The sequence below is a fragment of the Chiloscyllium plagiosum genome, unplaced genomic scaffold, assembly GCF_037043375.1.
Source record: "Chiloscyllium plagiosum isolate Xiang-an unplaced genomic scaffold, Cpla_swu_hap1 HiC_scaffold_11, whole genome shotgun sequence".
NCBI lineage: Eukaryota > Metazoa > Chordata > Chondrichthyes > Orectolobiformes > Hemiscylliidae > Chiloscyllium > Chiloscyllium plagiosum.
Window position 1 is genome coordinate 30,050,292 of NW_028270149.1, and position 21,155 is coordinate 30,071,446.

Genomic DNA, 21,155 nt, shown 5'->3' on the forward strand with positions numbered 1-21,155 from the left:
GGACTGGCAGATGGAGTTTAAGTTAGATAAGTGTGAGGTGCTGCTTTTTGGAAAGGTAAATCAGAGCAGCATGTATACACTTAGTGGGAAGGTCCTGGGGAGTGTTGCTCAACAAAGAGACCTTGGAATCCAGGTTCATAGTTCCTCGAAAGTAGAGTCCCAGTTAGATAGGATAGTGAAGGCGGCATTTGGTATGCTTGTCTGCACTGGTCAGTGCATTCAGTATACAAGTTGGGAGGCCATGCAGTGGCTTTATAGGATATTGAAGGTTAGGCCACTTTTAGAATACTATGCGCAATTCTGGTCTCTGTGCCATGGGAAACATGTTGTGAAACTTTACAGGGTTCAGAAAAGACCTGCAAGAATGGTTCCAGGGTTGGAGGGTTTGAGATATAGGGAGATGTCAATTCCACTTCAGGCTGTGTTTTTGTGATCTCTATCCTACTGGGCAAATTTCACTGACAAGGAGGGATTGTGTCATGAGTAAAAGCTAAAGGTTGAGATTCTACTCATCGGAGGTCAGAAGAATGAAAGATGATCTCACTGAAACATATTGGATTCTTAGGGTACTTGCCGGTGTAAATAGTGAGAAGATGATTCCCCTCATGGGAGAATTTAACACCAAAGGGCATAGTTTCAGAATTCAGACTGGAGGCCTGTGACCAGTGGTGTTCCGCAAGGATTGGTGCTGGGTATACTGTTGTTTGTCATTTACATAAACAATTTGGATGAAAAGATGGGTGGCATGGTTAGCACTGCTGCCTCACAGCGCCTGAGACCCGGGTTCAATTCCTGCCTCAGGCGACTGACTGTGTGGAGTTTGCACGTTCTCCCTGTGTCTGCGTGGGTTTCCTCCAGGTGCTCCGGTTTCCTCCCACAGTCCAAAGATGTGCAGGTCAAGGTGAATTGGCCACCTTAGGTAAGGGGTAAATGTAGGGGTACGGGTGGGTTGCGCTTCGGCGGGTCGGTGTGGATTTGTTGGGCCAAAGGGCCTGTTTCCACACTGTAAATGTAATATAATGCTGAATAGGCTGAGGCTGTTTTCCCTGGAGCGTCAGACGCCGAAGGGTGACCTTAGAGAAGTCTACAAAATCATGAGGGTCATGGAGAGGGTGAACAGACAAGGTCTTTTATCAGGCTCAGGGAGTCCAAAACTATCGGTTTAGGGGGACAGTGCAAAGATTTAAAAGGGCAACGTTGACATTGCCCCGTTAGCTCATCCAAACAATGAGTCTTCACAGTGAACATTTACAGGCTAAAAAAGGGTGACATCACAGATAAGATGGACTCCCTTTTCAAATAGCACTTGCATTTTTCAGCTGAAGTCAAATTATGAAACTTGGCTATAAGAACACTCAGCTTAACTTGACAGCCCTAGAGTAAAAGTACCTCTTGACATTCTGGCCAAGATCAATGACCTCAAGGTTATTCAGAAGTTCACATTTGCAGTTATCCAAGACTGCATGGCTCTCTTCTATCATGTGCAGTGCATTTCCTTAGTAGGGCTTAATTCTTTCACTTATATTGACAGTATTCTACATGTACTGATCAGAACACTAAAGATTTCCTTAACATTTGTAAATGATTCTTTACTTTACTCCAGTCAAGGAATACACAAACCTAACAGGGTAATGTCAGCATTCTAATACTATTGCTTAACGCAAGTTCTCATGACAGTACTGTATCTAAGTGAAGCCCACTCGAAACAGAAAAGAAACAAAACAAAAAGATAGGGCTTCTCCACTAAAAAGTGGTATGCTGCCAGGAGACACAAACAGGAGGGGTAATCATCTGGGAGGCAACAATGCAACTTACCCTTATGATCAAGGGATGCAAGGATGATCATTAAGGGTGTGCAAGTATTGAAATTGAAAAAAAAAAGATATGAAAATGCATTCTTAGATTAAAAAACATTACCAGGAAGAATGGCATCAAATCCCATATCATCAATCATCTCCTTCAGTTCTTCAGGATTGGTAAATAGAGGATCATACTCCACAGTTCCATTGTGTTGTGCAAGGGAGACATGAATTGAGATCACTCCACTTTTGTTTGAAATATTTTCTTCGATAGTTTTTACACAAGAATCACAAACCATTCCTTTAATATTAATCACCGTCACATGGCTCAACCGATGCTTCCTCGAATCCAAGGTACGTAGTTGTGGTGAAGTTACTAAAGGATGCTCAGTAACACCAAGTGAAGACATGTTATCATGACATTCATTACGGAGTGAAACTTTGAAATTCCCAGGTGGCAAGGCTTCAATAGCCCGCTTTAAGGCATTTGGAGTAATGATGGCTGAGTTGTACTGTACTGTGGCACTCTTGGATTCCAAAGAAACCTTGATGTTGTGTACAGCTGGAAGTTCTGACAAGTTACTCTCTATGTTCATTACGCAGGAATTACAGTGCATGCCATCTATTCTAAGGATCAAGTTTGTCAATCTGTTAGTCACCTCCTGTGGATCGGGTTTGGTCACCTGAGTTGCATTTATTAGACGTTCAATGTTAAGGTCAAGCTTCAAAGGTTTGGCCTTGGTTCTGATTGTGGCATTAAATCCAGCAATTTCGATTTGAGTCCTGAGGTCCTCTGGTGTGATGAGGTGGGCTTGGTACACAATTGTGGCTTCCTGATTATTCAAAGAAACTTTATATTTAAAAAGAAACATCTGGTTAATATTAATTCAATACATTAAAGCAGACTTTAAATTATGCAAACTTACATAAATGACCTTGTAGAACATTAATTTTTCAATAAAAAAGTCCAAAACATTCTACACTCTCAATGGTGCGATAGACAAAAACTCAGACTTTGCACTAAGCCACATAAAGCAGAAAGTCTCTGGATCAAATCCAAGCTGAGACCAACAAATTCAACAGACTGAGAAACTCTAATTGGACTCCCTGTTTTGGGTGAGAGGCGAAAAACAAACATGTAGCCTCATGCTTTGACTGCAGTATGGTTCAAGACTGCATTCTGAGCACAGTAGGCAAGAAGATAACCAAGCTGAATTCTCCAACTTTACACTGACCTGAGTCAGTTAATGGTTATCATCCATGCTCACGTTTAAAGAACGCCCCCTTGGCCAAAATACCAGAGGGCTCCTAGTACCTGTGGGACTGAACCTAGCAACAGTATGGCAAAGAGTGTGTGCCAACAGAAACAAAGAAAATGTACCATAGCGCAAGGAACATCTTCATATTTCAAGAGTGATGTGTCATCAAAACAGAAGGTGCCATCTGAAATTTTAACCCACGTGTTCTTTGTAACTGACACACTATTTCCATTTTTAAATCACTTTTCATTTTCGCTCTCCAATTTTTTTCCAATAATTTGGATCAGAAAAATTGTTAAGTATTCACACACTGAACAAGCACTATAATATTGTACACATCTCCCTCCCAGTTACATGACAAAAGTCATGCAGCAAAGCACAGCAGTTAGAATTGCACCCAGACATAACTAAAATGATCAGGAAATGCAGAATAAAATTAAAAAAACTTCAGAACTTATATAATAATTAAACATTTATGGCTTTTGTCAGTGTTGAGATAGATGTCAAATAGTTCCCAAGGTCATTTACAGACAACTATTCGATAGTTGTTGGGATGTTAATCAAGATGAGCAAGAATGGTTACTAACACTTTCACTGAGAATCGTCACGCTGGAAAGTATTCCTGTCCTCTGAAATGCAAACACAGCTATGATCCCTCGTGTTGCAGGGAGCACTATCTTGCCATTGTTTAATTAGTGAAAAATCAGGCAATTAACACACGTAATACCACGCTGCACCTCAAGATTTATATTTAGCAGTGAAGGTTTCTTTTTAAAAGACAAATAAACTGTCCCCTATAGAGGCTATAAATGAATTTATAAGCTGCAATTATGAGTAAAGATATAAAATGTTTTTGTGCTTTCTTGTAATCCAATTAAACCATATGAGTTTATGTGTTTGAGTAAACTCAATTTTCCTATTGTAGGCAGAGTAAACCCATTTTGATTTGTTACTTTTACCTGTTCTGTAACCTCCTTTGCTCATGCACATAAAAGAATGAACAAAATTGGCAGAATTCTTTGGTCAACAAAGATCTACCTGCCAGAACCAGGAAAGTTGCAAAGAAAATAATTTTTTTTTTTTAAAGATCACCTTTAATGCGCTGAACACCTTGTAGCTTCCCAATCTTGCCTTCAATCGTGCTGCAACAGGAATGACAAGTCATTCCTTCAACTCTCATCTTTACCACCATTTCACTGCCTTGGATGGACGAAGTGTCTTCAATCATTGACAACTTTTTTCCCACTGAAGAACTGTCCACCTTTAAGTCAACGATTTCCTCTTTAACACTTGGTGTGGTGGGGATAAAGGTGAAGGCTGAATCATTTTCATCAAATAACTTATTTCTCACTGTGACATTAGTGCTGGGCATTTGGCTTACAATCTGCTGGCCAGGCTGAGGAGCGAGTTCCCTCTTGTTACTGAGAAGGGGTGATTCTTGAGGGATAATCATTGGACTTGCATTCAATGTAGCTTCAAATCCCATGTCATCGATTGCTTCCTGCAGTGACTCTGGGGTCTGAAACTCTGGATTGTACATAACAGCAGCATTATGGTTTTCAAGTGAGACCTGTACAGAAAAACACAAAAATCAAAGCGTTTTAAAAGAAAATACTCAGAAACCCTGAGAAAGGCAAAGAAAACAAAATAACCCTCAAACAAACAATTCCAGTTTGAACAAAAAAGACAAAAATACTTTCTCTTCGATAAGGAAAATAAAACATTAACATTGCCAGCTGCATAGTAAACTGTTCCACTGCTCAAGTTCACAATAGCAATTCATCTGACAACAAGCATAATGTCTATTTAAAATAGTAAACTAATGCTTGAAAGCATCTGGAAATAAGTAAGTAGATCTGGACAGTTTCAAACTTGTCTCACTTCTGCAGATTTCAAATTTAGCAAAACCAAGTTACAAGTGATCCTTAACCCCTGCATTTATGAACACTTGCGCTCAGGAACAAGATCCCATATGAACAGCTATTTCATTCTGCACTGTATTGGGTTTGGAGCTGTGTACAAATTGACCTACGAACACATCAGGAACAGAACCGGTTTGTAAACTGGGGACTGCGTGTATTGTTAGTATTTTGCAGAAAACAGCAAAGACAAATAAATATGATGCTCAGCTTGTCCTTGCCAACTTTTCGCCCCACAAAGCTGCTCTAGCATAGGTTTTAATCTATGACTAGCTCCTTTCCAATGAGTAAACATACATTCTGATGAGATACTGTGCTCATTAGTTAAAAAAAGATGCCAAATTTGATCCCTATTCAAGGCTCGGACTCTTTGGATTTCCTCAGTAAAACAATTGATCTGGAAAGGTAATCAAACATCAGCGAGAACAGAAACCTGAAGCAACAGAATAAACGTCCAATTGTGCTGTGAAGTGCCAATGGACTCAAAGCATTCACTCTGTTTTCCTCCGACAGATGCTGTCAGACTTGCTGACTTGCTCAAACAATTTCTGTTTTTGTTACTGCCCAACTTATTGTACAAAACTGCAAGACTGTTATCTTCCTTTTGAAGAAATACTTTTCTCTCTCCTATCCATCATTCTATCGCAACAAAACCACTTACGCACAACTGAAAACAGGAAACAAAAACATTTCCAAAAGAAGAGATTTCAAAAATAAATGTCAACTCAACAAAATGGACAACAGCCTTTTGCTGGATCATTTCTTGGGCAATGCCCTAATCAACCAGACCCAAGCTGTCTGGGTTAAAATCTAAACAAAGCTTGGTAGTTAACTGTCAATCATCATTAACTACTGCATTCTCCACAACACCACCTCTACCTGTGTCAACTTGACAACTGATCAACATTTTCCTCTCATACAAAAAAGTGTTGGCTTTCCCTTTATTGACATTGGCAATGAGTGCAAGAAAAAAAAGGTGACAGAATGTGTCCTTCCCAACAATAGCTTTTGTATAAACTAAGTCCAAAAGTAATTTGGTAGCACAAAACCGAACATTGCTGAAAAGAATATGTCAGAGAAATATTACACAATAGAGTATAGAATACAGTATAAAAATAGACAAGTGAGTATAAAAGAAGAGAACTGCAGGCATTAGCGAGACCCCACCTGGAGTATTGCATACACTTTTGGCTGAGGGATAACAGATTTAAAACAGAGATGAGGAGAAATTACTTCTCTAAAAGGGTCATGAATCCATGGAATTCACTACTCCCAAGTAACCATAAGACACAGAAGCAGAAATTAGGCCATTCAGCCCATTGGGTCTGCTCTGCCATTCAATCATGGCTGATATGTTTCTCAACCCCATTCTCCCCATAATCCTTAATCCCATAGATAATCAAGAACCTATCTATCTCAGTCTTAAATATACTCAATGACATGGCCTCCACAGCCTTCTGTGGCAATGAATTCCAGCGCTTTACAGAGCCTCAGAAGTACATCCCTCCTTTTATATTCAAGTCCTCTCAAAATAAATGCCATCATTACATTTGCCTTCCTAACTAGTGTCTCAACCTGCAAATTGTGAGAATCCTGGACTCAAGCTCCCAAGTCTCTTTGCACTTCAGAGTGCAGTGGATGTGGAGACATTGAGTAAATTTGAGGAGGAGATAAATAGATGCTTAATTAGCAATGGGTTGAATGGTTAGGGACAGCCAGCAGGAAAGTATAGTTGAGGCAGAGATGAAATCAGCCACCATCATATCAAATAACAGATCAGTCTTGAGAGGCTGAATTGCCTTGTCCTGCTCTTGGTTCTTATGTTGCCAATGCTTTTCATCTGTACTCATCAGGACAACGAAAGAACGTGAAATTTCAAATTTCAACAATAAAAAAATGACAGCAATTTATATTGCATGAGCGGTAGTTGTTCATTGTCTGGCGAGTCACTAATTGAAAGCAATAGAGAACTACAAACAACAAACTTACAATCAAGCTCATATATACTTGCAAGTGATATATATACAAGCACCCATTCTTTACAAATGAATGTGTTCTAACATGATCTGTCTCTATTGGATTCCCATGAGTTTGGAGGGGCATTGGGCCCTGTGGATATCTCCATGGCAACACCTCAGCCAGAGTGAACTTGGCTAACTTTGGTGTTTTTGCATTAGTTCTTGAATGCAACATGAGAAGCTTCAAGACCATGTCTCTCTGTGCAAAATAACGGAAATACTGAACATATATCGCGCACACATTACTGCTTCGCATTTGGTGAGACCAATAAAGCAAGATATCTAATTTTGATGAAGAGTTTGTGAAATATTAACATTTTTCTCCTCCAAATGTTGACTGACATGTCATGCATTTTTCACATGGCTTATGTCGAAAAAGAAACTAGCGATTTTGTGCCTTTTACACCTAAAACACAGTTACACCTGATAAAGCTCAGACCAACTAATCTTCGGTAAAATTACAAACTTTTAATTGTTTGCACAATGTCAATTCTTTCTCTGAAGGAAGTTTAGCTTATTAAAAAGTTGCATAATTCATCTATTTAAGACCAATATTCCTTCAAGATCGACAATTTCTTCTCGTTGCAATGCCATCAATCTTTGTCTAACAGTTAACTTATGCATTATACAATGAAATTCTCTCAGCTGATCAACACCACTTCTAACCTAACAATATAATGCACAAATGAATGCCAGTGAAAAGGACTGTCCTTTTTCCTGACTGGTTAAAGGCATTGCTGAACGTATAAAGCAGAGACAGTAACACGTTTCCTGTATTATCTCATTTCAATGTCAAATCATTGTCGGACTCCAAAATTGGCCTCAGTAATTCATAATGAGATGGATCTTGATCCCAGCTTATTATACCCACTTAATAACCTGCTAAAATGTCCACAAGCTTGAAGAACATTGAAGTCAGTTTTCTCTGAGGATTGAGTATCTTTGGAATTCCCCTCCTCAAAAAGGCAGTGGATGCAGAATCTATTTTTTATAAAAAGGCAGAGGTAGATAGATTCTTTATTACCAAGGGGATGAAAGATTATCAGGAATATAAAGGAATGTAGAGTTGAGGTTAAAATCAGATTAGCCATTTTATTATTGAAAGGCAGAGCAAGCTCAGCGAGCCAAGTAGTCTACTCTTGTTCGTTGATCAAATTTCAAGCTCTGTACTAACAGCCAACAAGCCATTGCATACAACATGAATAAAGCTTCCCCTGACAAAAGATTGATGCAATATGACGACATCTTTCAAGGTCAAGCAACCTATCAGTATTCATTATCTTGCCCTACACAACGTACATGGGCAAACAACTTGAAGTCTAAGGGAGAATATACTGCCTTAGGGATGGTACAGAGAAGGTTTGTTAGAGATGGTCTCTGGTAAGTAAAGCTGGCCTTATGATGGATAAAATGGGCACATACATGCTGAAATTTAGAAGTAGGAGATCTGATCTGATCAAAATCTGAGGAGATCTGACAGAGTAGATGCTGGGAGATTGTGTTCCAATTCTGGGGCATGAATCGTCGGAATTCTCTAGCTCCGAAGCCTGCAGACACACAATTTTTGAGGACCTTTAGGGTCAAAGCAGATTTTTGGACTTTAAGGGAATCATGGATTACAGGGAAGAGGCAGTAAAGTGAAGTTGAGGTTAAAATCAAATCAGCCATAATCTTATTAAAGATACTGCAGGTCTTAATTTTTATGCATTTATGAGATCCAGGTCCATGAAACTGTCCTACTGAATGAAATATTGATTTTCTCAGGCAGAGAAATAGAAAGTTGTACAAAGGGAAAGAGTTTGAGAGAAACAGCAAGTAAGCAGTTGCCATAATTGCTTTTATTACAAGTAATATTTCCCCCAAGTGAATTTCAGGACAAATGTGTAATGGTATGAAATCACTTCAATCTTCCCTCTCAGTTTCTCTCAATCATTAAATGCAACATCAAGTTTGAACTTAACTGCTACCTTGAGATGAACATTAAATGATTTAGTTTCACTACTTAATTAAGTTAAACTAAGAAAATAAGCAAGCACCTCTTTCTGACCTTGATTAAAAAGAACAAACTATGCAGAGTTGAGGTTGAACATCATAACTAGTACAGGGAATACACGGGCGGCACGGTGACACAGTGATTAGCACTGTTGCCTCACAGCGCCAGAGACCCGGGTTCAATTCCTGCCTCAGGCGACGGAGTTTGCACATTCTCCCAGTGTCTACGTGGGTTTCCTCCGGATGCTCCGGTTTCCTCCCACAGTCCAAAAATGTGCAGATTAGGTGAATTCACCACACTAAATTGCCCGTAGTGTTAGGGGCAGGGGTAAACGTAGGGGAATGGATCTGGGTGGATTGCGCTTCGATGGGTCGGTGTGGACTTGTTGGGCCGAAGGGCCTGTTTCCACGCTGTAAGTAATGTAATCTAATCTAAATATAATACATCAAAAATAAATATACAAATTTTCACATTAACTGATTACTTTATAAAAATAATAGAAGGGTACATTCTCATTAAAACTGGATAGTATTTAAATGCTAATTTGTCTTACAAAAACAAGTTCTAATCCCACAGCAAGGAAAAATGAAAACCAAAGAAAAATCAGTTCAGTTCTCATCCCTATCAGTTGACAACAGCTGACTGTAAACACTTGGGCGAGTACTCATACAAGAACAGGGCTGAAACTGATTTTAGTATTCACTACTGGACTAAAGTCAATTTAAGTATTTGTCTCCCCTGCTAGTACTCAACATAGAGTCATAGAATGTACAGCATGGAAACGGACCCTTCGGTCCAGCCCGACCATGCCGACCAGATATCCCAACCCAATCTAGTCCCAACTGCCAGCACCCAGCCCATATCCCTCCAAACCCTTCCATACATGTACCATTCTCAGTGAAAAGGTTGCCCCGTAGGTCTCTTTCATATCTTTTCCCGCTCACCCTTAACCTATGCCTTCTAGTTCTGGACTCCCTGACCCCAGGGAAAAGACTTTGTCTATTTATCCTATCCATGCCTCTCAATTTTGTCAACCTCTATAAAGGAGAAACAGACAGACAGAAAAATCCATATATTTGTAAAGAGGACCTAACCTTACAGCTGGCGATCTGTTGAACTGACATATTGGATTTCTTTTATGGTCCCCTCTGCGAAACAGATATCAAACAAGTGAGCAAGAGTCAAGTGGCATTAGCTCAGGAATCTCTTCACATTTTTTACAGAACACAGATCAGGGCATACATAAAATGCAGCATGGTCTTGAATACTAGTTCTTCAGTTCCTTCACCACATTAGAGAAACTGCAACGCTATTCCAACTTTCTGTTCTGATAATTCCCGAACGAAGTCAGTTGCTCGGCTACAATTCTCCACATAAAGCAGTACATGCTTCACTCATTGAGGTAAGAGCTGATGAAATTTGACACCAAGACAATTTAAATTGCAAAACACCAGCTATGCAAGAGATTTAAAAGCACCAAGCTTCAGTTACTTGGCAAATGTTGAACTGCTGCTTGCCAATCTGGAATAGTGTATCCAGGAAAGAGACAATCCTTTTCATTACACCACCAATAAAAATGCTCAATGCTATCGTCAGACAAACCCTCCCAATTGTTCAGTACTCTGTGCCTGGCAGCGACAGGTGACCTGCCTCTCAACGAACAACAAAGCAAAGTTCATTACCTTAAGTATGTTCTTCACAGACTGATCAATTCTCATATTCTACTGCACCATGCCTTTCACATGAGCAGTTTAAATACAATAGTAAAATGTATTTTTTAAAAAAAAGCATTTCAACTTGAAGTAACAAATAATTTGAATTAAACAGTTCAGATTTAAAAAGAACATATGTTCACAAACAGACAAATCCCATCAATTACACACAGAGGACATACAGATGTGGTCTATGAAAAGTGTCTGACTTGCAACATACAATCTGCCTGTTAAAGCAACATGGAGAGATTCATGGAATGTAAATCGCAATAAATATGAGAATTGTAGCTTCCCCCTCCTTAATTCGCAGACTACAACATTGTCCTCTGGTTACTTGGTCAGGTAGCTATTCCTCCGCTTACAAATGCATCCATTTCGATAGAAACGACAAGCAGGCTACTTAATTAAATTAAGCATCAGAGACACCCCCTAACATTTGAAACACCGTATTTTCTAGCAGAAGTAACTGAATTACAAATGGAAGCAGATTTTTTTGCTTCCTTTAACTCAAGTGCACAAAGTCAATTCAAGCATTTGTGACACCATCACGTATCAGTTATTACTAAAAAAGATTATTTTTATTCAATCATGAGATTAGTGGGCCAGCATTTATTGCGCATCACAAATTGTTCTTCATAATGTGGTGCTGAGCTGTCTTCTTGAACTGCATTAAAGTTAAAAATCACACAATACCAAGTTATAGTCCAATAAGTTTATTTGGAAGCACTAGCTTTTGGAGGGCTGCTCCTTCCTCAGTGATTCTATCAGGTAGGAGCAGTGCTCCGAAAGCCAGTGCTTCCAAATAAATCTGTTGGACTATAACCTTTTAAAGATTTTAAACTTTGTACACCCCATTCCAACACCACTCCTTCACTTCTTGAACTGCTGCAATCTATTTGGTGTGTAGGTGCACCAACAATAGAGTACACAAGGGAGTTCCAGGATTTTGATTCAACAACATTGAAGTAATAGTCATACATTTTCAGTTCGGGCTGGTGAATGGCTAGGAGCTTGCAACTGGTGAAGTTACCACTGCTGCCCTCATGCTTCCAGCTGATAAGAGAGTTCATAGATTTGGAAGGTGCAATCTAAGGAGCTGCTTTTTTGGTTCAAGTTTCTCAAGTGTAGTTGGAACCATACTCAACCAGGCAAATAGGAGGCAATCCATCTCACTCCTGACCTGTGCCATATATTCGATAGTGGGCTGGCTTTGGGAAGTCATAACACTCATGATTGCGTGGCCAAATTTTGTCCTAACTCCACCTACAAGTTCGCTGATGACACCGCCATTATAGGCAGATCTCAGACAATGATGAGACATAATACAGGAAAGAGATAGTGTGTTTGTGGCATGTAAAGACAGCAATCTCTCCCACAAAGTCAGCAAAATGAAAGAACTGGTCATAGACTTCAGGAAGCAATATGGAAGGCACATCCCTATCTACATCAATGGAACTGAGCTGGAGATGGTAAACAGCATCAGGTTCCTTGGAATGACAATCACCAACAATCTGTCCTGGTCCACCCACATTGATGTGATGGTCAAGGCGGCACAACAACGCCTCTTTTTTCTCAGAAGGATAAGGAAATCGCCATGTCTGTAAAGACTATTATTAATTTTTATAGATGCACCGTAGAGAATACTCTACCTGGATATATCACAGCTTGGTGCGGCCCTACAGAAAGTAGTGAACACAGCCCAGTCCATCATGCAAGCCAACCTTCCATCTACTGACTCCATCTATGCTTCCCGCTGCCTCAGAAGGCAGTCAACATAATGAAAGACAAGATTAGAGCAGTGCTGGAAAAGTACAGCAGGTCAGGCATCATCCGAGGAGTAGGAAAGTCGATGTTTCAGGCAGGAGCCCTTCATCAGGGATGAGGGTTCATCAGATGAAGAGTTCCTGCCCGAAATGTCAATTTTCCTGCTCCTCGGATGCTACCTGACCAGCTGTGCTTTTCCAGCACTACTCAAATCTAGACTCTGATCTGCAGCATCTGCAGTCCTCACTTTCACCTAACATAATCAAAGACCCTTCCCCCACTGAGTTATAATCGCTTCCAACTTCTTTTGTTGTGCAGAAGATACAAAAGCTTAAACACACTTAGTAAGAAATTCAAGAATAGCTTCTTCCCCACTGTAATTTGATTTCCGAATGGACCTCTCAAATTTCAAAGTTAATAACGACCTCACCCTTTGTGGACCTTTTCTGCAACCATAACACTGTATTCCTCGCTCGATTCTATAATCCTTTCGCACTTAGTTTGGTATGATCTGCCTGTACTGCACACAAAACAGAACTTTTCACAATGCCTAGGTACAAGTGACAATAATAAATCAAATCAAGTCAGGTCGTTAGTTGGGCGTTTTGGAAAGTCATCATTTTAAAGTAAGAATGGAGAAGCATGACCCTTTAAAACAAACTTTGGACCATAAGAATACAAAATACTGCAGATAAACAGTGATAACAATTGCAACAAGAATTCTAAGAAATTGCATCCATAGATTATAATTTTTGTGTACTGCAGATTTAGAAGACAACCAATTGACAACTTTTGAGCAACAGTCATTAATGATCAGATAAATACCAAAAATTAGAAAATCAACTTTATCCAGAATTTTACTCATTGTGATCCTCAAATGCTTCCATTCTAACAGCACTTTCTAGCAGAAAACGTGAATTCAACATCATTGACTTTGCAAAGCATCTCATGTTCTATGTCAAGATGCTGTCAAATTAGGGACAACATACACTAATTACCAAAATGCATAGCTAAAGTAGTAAACTTTAGGAGATTTTTGAAGAGAGAAAGGTGACAAGGCAAAGAAATTTAATTATAGTTCCAGAGTGTAAGGACGCGATTGTTGAAGGCTCTTTGTTGCAGGAGTTTAAGGCACACCCATAGAGTGGTGAGTGATAAAGATGTCACATACCCACAACCATATCAACAGTTCGTTTTTATTCTTGGTTTATAAGTTAGCCGCAATCATTGAAAGAGCTTTGAAGAGTGAAAGGTTGACTGATACATTGACATCCACAAGACAAAACTGGGTGGAGTCAGACCATGAAGAGAGTGGAAGAGAAGGAAAGAAATGTTCAAACAAAACACTGATGGGCAAGGAGAAACTGAAGGTATTTTGTGAGCATTTTGTGTGAGTTAAACTTTGGACCGCAGAAAGCCAGCAGGGGCAACAACTTGAGCCAACAAGCCTCAATGTGGCTGCAGGTTTTGGCAAGGATGAAGGTGATATAATTTGTGATGTCCCACTAAATTGGCTGTACCAGACTGGATGTGGGTTTTCAAAGTCAATTCAGGAGGGACACCTGATGTTAGATTCGGTCTCAAAACAGCTGGAGATGAGATGGAATTAGTATTCCAGATGTTTCGTTTCAGACTTGGCTGAACAAGTTTGCATTCAGTCTCAAGTTTCAACTGCAAAATGAAAAAATATCCAAGGGGGGGGGTGAGATTGACTGATTTGATTTATTATCACGTGTACCAAGGTACAGTGAAAAGCTTTGTTTATGAGCAATACAAGCAGATCATAGTAAGCAAAGATGTACAAATCAAAAAGACTTCAACAGATGCTTACAGGTTTAATTGCATAGGGTGGGCGCTGAGTGAGACCAGCGTTAGCAAGATCAGCATTTTGAGGCTAGAGTCCATTTATAAGTTTAATAAACAGCCAGGAAGAAGCTTTCCCTGAACCTGCTGGTGCATGTGTTTGGCTTCTGTATCTTCTGCCTCATGGAAGAGGTTGTAGGAACTCATTACCGGGGTACAACAGTCTTTGATGATGTAGGCAGGCTTTCTGAAGCAGCAAGCCATTTCGATGGAGTCCACAGATGGAAGGTTGGCTTCCGTGATGGTCTGGGCTATGCACACCACCTTCTGCAGTTTCCTCTGGTCCTGGGCACAGCAGTTGCCATTCCAGGCCGTTAAGCACCCATGGTGCATCTGTACAAGTTAGTAAGGGTCCTTATGGACATGGCCATTTTCCTGAGCTGCCTAAGAAAAGGCATGGGCTTGCCTTCTTGACTGTCGCATCTACGTGGGAAGTCCAGGACAGGTCGTCAGTTCCACTCCGAGGAACTTGATACTCTCCATTCTCTCAACTTCAGTACAATTGATGTAGCTGGATTTTGGTGGCAGATGATGCCCTCGTCTTTTCTGTCTGAAGTCAACAGTCAGTTCTTCAGTTTTGCTGACATTGAGACAGAGGTTGTTCTAACTACACCATGTCATCAAGCCCCCTATCGCCCTTTCCATATTCTGTATTTCATCATTAGCTATCCATCCCACTATGGCGGTGTGGTCAGCAAACTTATAGATGGCCCTCATTTGGAATTTGGCAACATAGTCAGGGGTATACAGGGAGTACAGTACAGGAGTGAGGATACAACTTGGGCTCCAGTTGTCAAACGCTATTGTGGAGGTGGTGCAGTTACCTATCTTCACTGATTGCGGTCTGTGGGTCAGAAAGACGAGGAACCAGTTGCAGAGAGCGGATAAAGAGCGGGGTTTGGAGATCAGTCTGGTAGGGATTATTGTGTTGAAGGCAGAGCTGTATTTAATGAGTAGGAGTCTGACATAAGTGTCCTTGTTATCCAGATGTTCCAGGGATGAGTGCAGCGATAGGGATATGGCACCTGCTGTGGACCTGTTTTATTGGTAGGTAAATTGCAGGGGATTGAAGGAGTCTGGGAAGCTAGAGTTGATGTTGGCCATGACCAGCCTCTCAAAGCATTTCACAATTGAGGTCAGAGCTATTGGGTAATAGTCATTAAGGAACATTGCATGTGCTTTCTTAGGCATGGGGATGATGATGGTCTTCTTGAAGCAGGTGGGGACTTCAGCTTGCAGGAGGGAGAGGTTGAAAATGTCAGTGAACACCTCCGCCAGTTGGACCACACAGGATCTGAGTGCTCGACCAGGGACACCATGTGGACCCACCGCTTTCCTTGGGTTGACTCCCCAGGAAGACTGATCTGATGTCTGCAATGCTAACCAATGGAACAGGTGTGTCCAGAGCTGAATCCTGGAGCAGGATTCACCGCACAGCTGGCATTGTCCCCTATCTTGCCCTGCTTCATTTTATATCCTGTAATTTTTTTTAGGCCATGCCATAGGTGGCAAGAGCCTGTTTGGTAGGTTTGGGCCTGTTACTTGGTCTGGTAACGCCTCTCGGCATCCCTGATAGCTTTGCGGAGGTCATATCCGAATCTCCCGTATTGGTCTGGGTCATCTGACTTGAATGCTGCACATCTGGTCTTCAGTGGGAGTGGATTTCCTGGTTCATCTGAGATTTATGGCTGGGGAAGACTTGGGTTGACTTCTTTGGTACACAGTCCTCCAAGCATTTGCAAACAAAGTCTGTTACGGTGGTGGCGTACACATCTAAGTTTTCTGCCGAGTACTTTAACACGGTCCAGCCCACTGGTTCCAAGGAGTCCCGGAGATGGTCTTTCACAATCTCTGACCAGCATTGTACTTCCTTTGTGCAAACTGTACACAAAATCCATCTGAAAAAAATCTCAAAAGTGAAGATTCCAAACTAAAATGTAAAGTTTAACATAAAAAAATGAAAACAGTACCAGTTTGGGAAAAGAAAATATACAAATAAATATCCCTTTTATTAAAAAAGGTCACAGAAAAATCTGAGTTTGAAGTTTTCGTGCTGGTGTCTTTATTGACTGAAGCACTGGAGTAGCTGATCACAAAATCCATATACTCCAATCAGGTCCACAGCTACAAATGATGCACTCAAAATCCAAAATTATATGTTAAAGTGTGACAAATGCCCAGTTAATTGTGACATTGCCACTTAGGCCAAGAAAAGTAGGACAATTCTTGTTTCTCTTTGCTGAGCTCACTGACCCAGTCAAAGGGCATTTGGTTTCTGCAGATTGAAGTGAGAAGCTAAAAAAGGAAGGCAAAAAAATGAAATTAGTAAATGCTTTAATTCCTGTCACTCAACCAGTAATACAGAATGATTAGTGCTGATTTGAACATGGAACAAGGGCAGGTTTTGACTGCTATAATGGCTCCCACTGCCAAACAGTCTCACCAGATTTCTGATATGGAGCATGTCTACTTGGGCAAGGCAGTGAAGGGATGACTATGTCAGTGGACATATAAACCAACATGAATAATTATATCAGTGAAAAGTGTAGTAGGGAAGGAAAAAAAAACACCAGAGGAAACAAAACAAGTTATCTGCTTATTCTATGCAATTCTATTCTTTATGTAGCACAGAAAAGGATTACAAAATTGCTATTTGCCACAGAGCACCGGAACCAGCCCAAAAATATCAGAATCATTATGAAATGATAACAATGGAAACTTAGTTACAAGCATTTTAAATTTCAGCCCAGCAAAAAAGCCTTACTCAGAAGATCTTAACTTTAGGCTCAGTATTGACCAACTGCACCAACAGCATACCTCACTCCTCCTCAGGCCGACTGCATGCTGAGCAGCCCTGAGGTGCAATCTAAATCGATTGTTCTAGCGAACAGAACATGATATTCAATATCTCCATGGCAATAACTACCGAAAATTGAATCTCAAATTGATTACAAACTATACTTTACGTTTAATTTATTGGAATAAAATAATTAACCAAAACAGAATAGTCACAGTATAACCTCATTTCCTCAAGCTCAACAAGGCAGGCTATTATTTGATTTGCCCAGTTATATCCTACAAATCTATTTAACAGGCCCGAAGCTGAGTTCTACCTTTGATACTCCCAAGATAAACCAATGACTCATGGGGATAAAATCAAATTTAGTGATGCTTAAAGATTGAACAGAAAATGGTTAAAAGGCCAATACTATCCCAAGGCCAAATTGCATAAGGTAAATATATCACCCAATATGCAGGATTTAAAATATTAATTCAATACCAGCATCACTCAATGAGCACAGAAATCAATACGAAGATACAATCACTGTCAGAGGGAAATCACTCCAGTGCCACAAAAACAGGTTTGCAAATAACAGGTTCACAATAAACTCAAATAAAGTAAATCGAGATGAGTATGCAGATTTATGGAGGGTACAAGTGATATGCTTTCACTGTTGAGGTGCTTATTGGTTGCTTAATTTAGCCTTTTGAATTAAATGGAGCTCACATCATCATGAATCTGAACTGGGAACATTTGTTAGAGATCAGCAAAGTGAAGTGCAAAGAGAATAAAGAAAAGTGATATTATATGCACAGATGCAAGCTGGATGATTTGGAAAGAGGGTGGATGGCTGTCAAGGTGGGGAGAAAGAGACATTCCTGGAGAGGAGGTGCAGGGAGACAGGAGAATTACAGCCATCACTGCCAGACCCAATGTTTTTCTGAAATTGTAAACTTTGTAATCACATGTAGACTTGCAGCTGAGGTGTGTGGAGAGCCAACAGAAGTCATAGAATCATACAGTATACAAATAGCCCTTCAGCCCACCATGTCCATGCTGACCAACAACCACCAAACTATACTGACTGCATTTACCTTCACTTGGTCCATAGCCTACAAAGCTCTGGCATTATAAGTATTCACCCGGCTGCTTCTTAAATGTTGCAAGAGTACTTACCTCCGCCACTCTTGCAGGCAGCACACTCCATATTTCTACCACCCACCGGTGAAAAAAAAATTTCCATTAGATATTCTCTAAACCACTTGCTGGTCACCTTAACCATGCCCTCTAGTCTCAGACATACCTATCATGGGGATGAAATTCTCACAATCTACTGTCCATGCCTCTAATCATATTGTAGACCTCACTCAGATGCCCTCTCAGCCTCCTCTCCTCCAAGAGAAGTAAACCCAGCCTATTCAGCCTCTACTCATAACTGAGACTTTTCATCCCAGGCAAAATCCTAATGAACCACCTCTGCACCCTCTCCAGTGCAACCATATCCATCCGAAAATGATTTAACCAGAATTGAACACAGGATTCAATCTGTGGCCTAACCAAACTTTTGTAAAGTAATTACAAGCCTTCTCATTTCCATAGTCTACACTCCATCTAATAGAGGCAAGCATCACATATGCTTTCTTCACTACTCTGCCAACCTGTGCTGAAACCTTCAAGAATCTCTGAATTTTTACACCAAGGTCCCTTTATTCCTCAGTACCTCCTAGGAACATATAAGTATTCACCCGGCTGCTTCTTAAATGTTGCAAGAGTACATTTTGTATGCACTTCTGTGAGCAGACTTCCCAAAATGCATCACCTCACACTTAAAAGACCTAAATCCCCTCTGTCACTGTTCTGCTCAATTTACCAACTGATTAATATCAGTCATTAGTCTGACGTATTCTCTCATCAATCAACAACCCCCAATTCTCACGTCAACTGCAATTAAATCTTCTACATTCTCATCCAAATTGTTAATGTACATAACAAACAGCAAGAGCCCCAGCATCAATTCCTGTGGTACACCGCTGATAACAGGCTTCCTGTTACAAAAACAGCCCTCCATCATCTTTTGCCTCTGATCTGTAAGCTAATTTTGGATCCAGTTTGCCAACTTAGCTTGGATCCCCTTGCTTACCTTCTGAACCAGCCTTCTATATGGGATTTGTCAAAGGCCTGACTGAAGTCCATGTAAACCACAACAACTATACACCCTCATCAATATATTTGATCATCCTTGATCTGATTATCCTTGATCAATCTCTGCCCTTCTCAGTACTGATTAAACCTGTCCCTCAGAACTTGTTCCAATAACTCCCTGCCATTGATGTCAGACCATCTGATCTGGAATTACCTGGCCTCTGCTACCCTTCTTGAACAAACGGTACCACATGAGCTATCTTCCAGTCATCTGGCACTTCACCGGCAGCCAGCAAAGTATTAAATATATCCACCAGGGCCCCAGCAATCTCTTCCCAAGCCCCCACAAGCAGCCTGAAATACATCTCATCAGGCCATGGGGACTTAGTCATCTATATTTTATTCATTCACAAGATGCCCTTCATGATCCCTAGTCAACTACATTGCTGTGTGTCTGACATCACACACAATCCAGACAAGTATGGCAGTTTCCTTCCCTAAAGGGCATGAGTGAAGCAGATGGGTTTTTCTGACAATCAGCAATGGATTCATTAATTCCAGGTTTTTTTTCCTTTCTGGAATTCAAATTCCACCATCTTCCATGGCAGGATTTGAACCCAGGTCCCCAGAACATTACCTGGATCTCTGGATTAACAGTCTAGTGATAATGCCACTAGGCCATAGACTCCTAGTTAATGCTAGCAATGTTGAAGTCCCCTTCAACCACAACCCTATTGCTCTCTTACCTTTCTGTGATTTGCCTGCATATCTGCTCCTCTGACTCCCTCAGACTGTTGGGAGGCATGCAGTATAATCCCAATGATATAATGGCCTCCATTTTTATTTCTAAGCTCGACCAAATGGCCTCATTTGAAGACCTTTCTAGGATGTCCTCCCTCATTAATGAAGTGATGGTTTCCTTAACCAACATCCCACCTCTCTTCTATTTCCCCTAAATTCATGCATCTTACTAGTCAAGCTCCTTGTATTAAAATAGATACAATTTAGCTTTGTAGATCTCTCATGTGCCTTATCTTGCCCATGAGTTGTCAGCGATTAGATCTTGTTCACTACTTTTCGTCACTCAGTGCCCCATTTCCCCTGCCAAATTAGTTTAAAACCTCCTCAACAGCACAAGTAAACTCCGAGCAAGGATACTGGAGCCATTCCAGTTCAGATGTAACCTGTCCAACTTGTATAGGTAACCCCTAGCCCAGAAGCCATTCCAATGTTCCAAAATTCACTGCCACAGTGAATCTTATTGATTACAAACAATAAACTAGGGACCAATTACCTAATCTTATCCACTACTCAGCAAACAAAAAAAATAAGGACTTTACACTCAATGAGTAGTACCAAGAGGGAGACAGTCTCTAAATCCTCTTGCTCTATGCCTCTTTCTGAACCCTGACGTCACCTCAGAAGCTCTGTCTCCATATTCAGTGAAGGTTCCACCCACCCCTCATTTCTCCCACTGAGTTTATCGATTTTGGTCTTTTCCCTGGTCTGAGGATACCGGAGACAGTTATCGTGCTTTCACACCAAACTAGCAACGTTCAATGAACACCAAAGGTTAAAAACTTGCGACCTTTCTGAACCATAAGCATCACTGCTACATCCCAAATGTATACAGAGGAACCTCAATTATCCGAATATCAATTATCCGAATATCGGATTATCCGAAGAAGATCTCAAGGTCCCGAGAGAAACATTAGATCAAAGAGGTGTTTCAACACTGATCATTTCTTTTGTTTACGATGATTAAAAATGAACTCAAGTTACGAAAATGCTGCCGAGAATAATCCTGGACATCAATTGGATCCCAGGCACTGCCTCCAAATGACTGACTGCTGCCCTCTCTCCCTCCCCACACTTGCCGTGGAGTTCTACGCAGGGGCATACCC

General features: G+C 40.6%; 1 protein-coding gene across 3 annotated transcripts in view; it reads right to left on the reverse strand.

The window, feature by feature from the left end:
• Positions 1-21,155, reverse strand: part of LOC122557337 (copper-transporting ATPase 1-like) — a 101,622-nt gene that overhangs the window by 48,336 nt on the left and 32,131 nt on the right. For 2 of the 3 annotated variants that reach the window (XM_043704941.2, XM_043704939.2), the window contains exons 3-4: positions 4,151-4,628; positions 1,918-2,649 (exon numbers count right to left, since the gene is read on the reverse strand). In XM_043704941.2, coding sequence (XP_043560876.2) covers positions 1,918-2,649; positions 4,151-4,628 — 1,210 coding nt within the window. Of the gene's footprint in view, positions 1-1,917; positions 2,650-4,150; positions 4,629-10,082; positions 10,468-21,155 lie in introns of those variants that run through there. The other variant, XM_087991947.1, reaches the window with a different exon arrangement.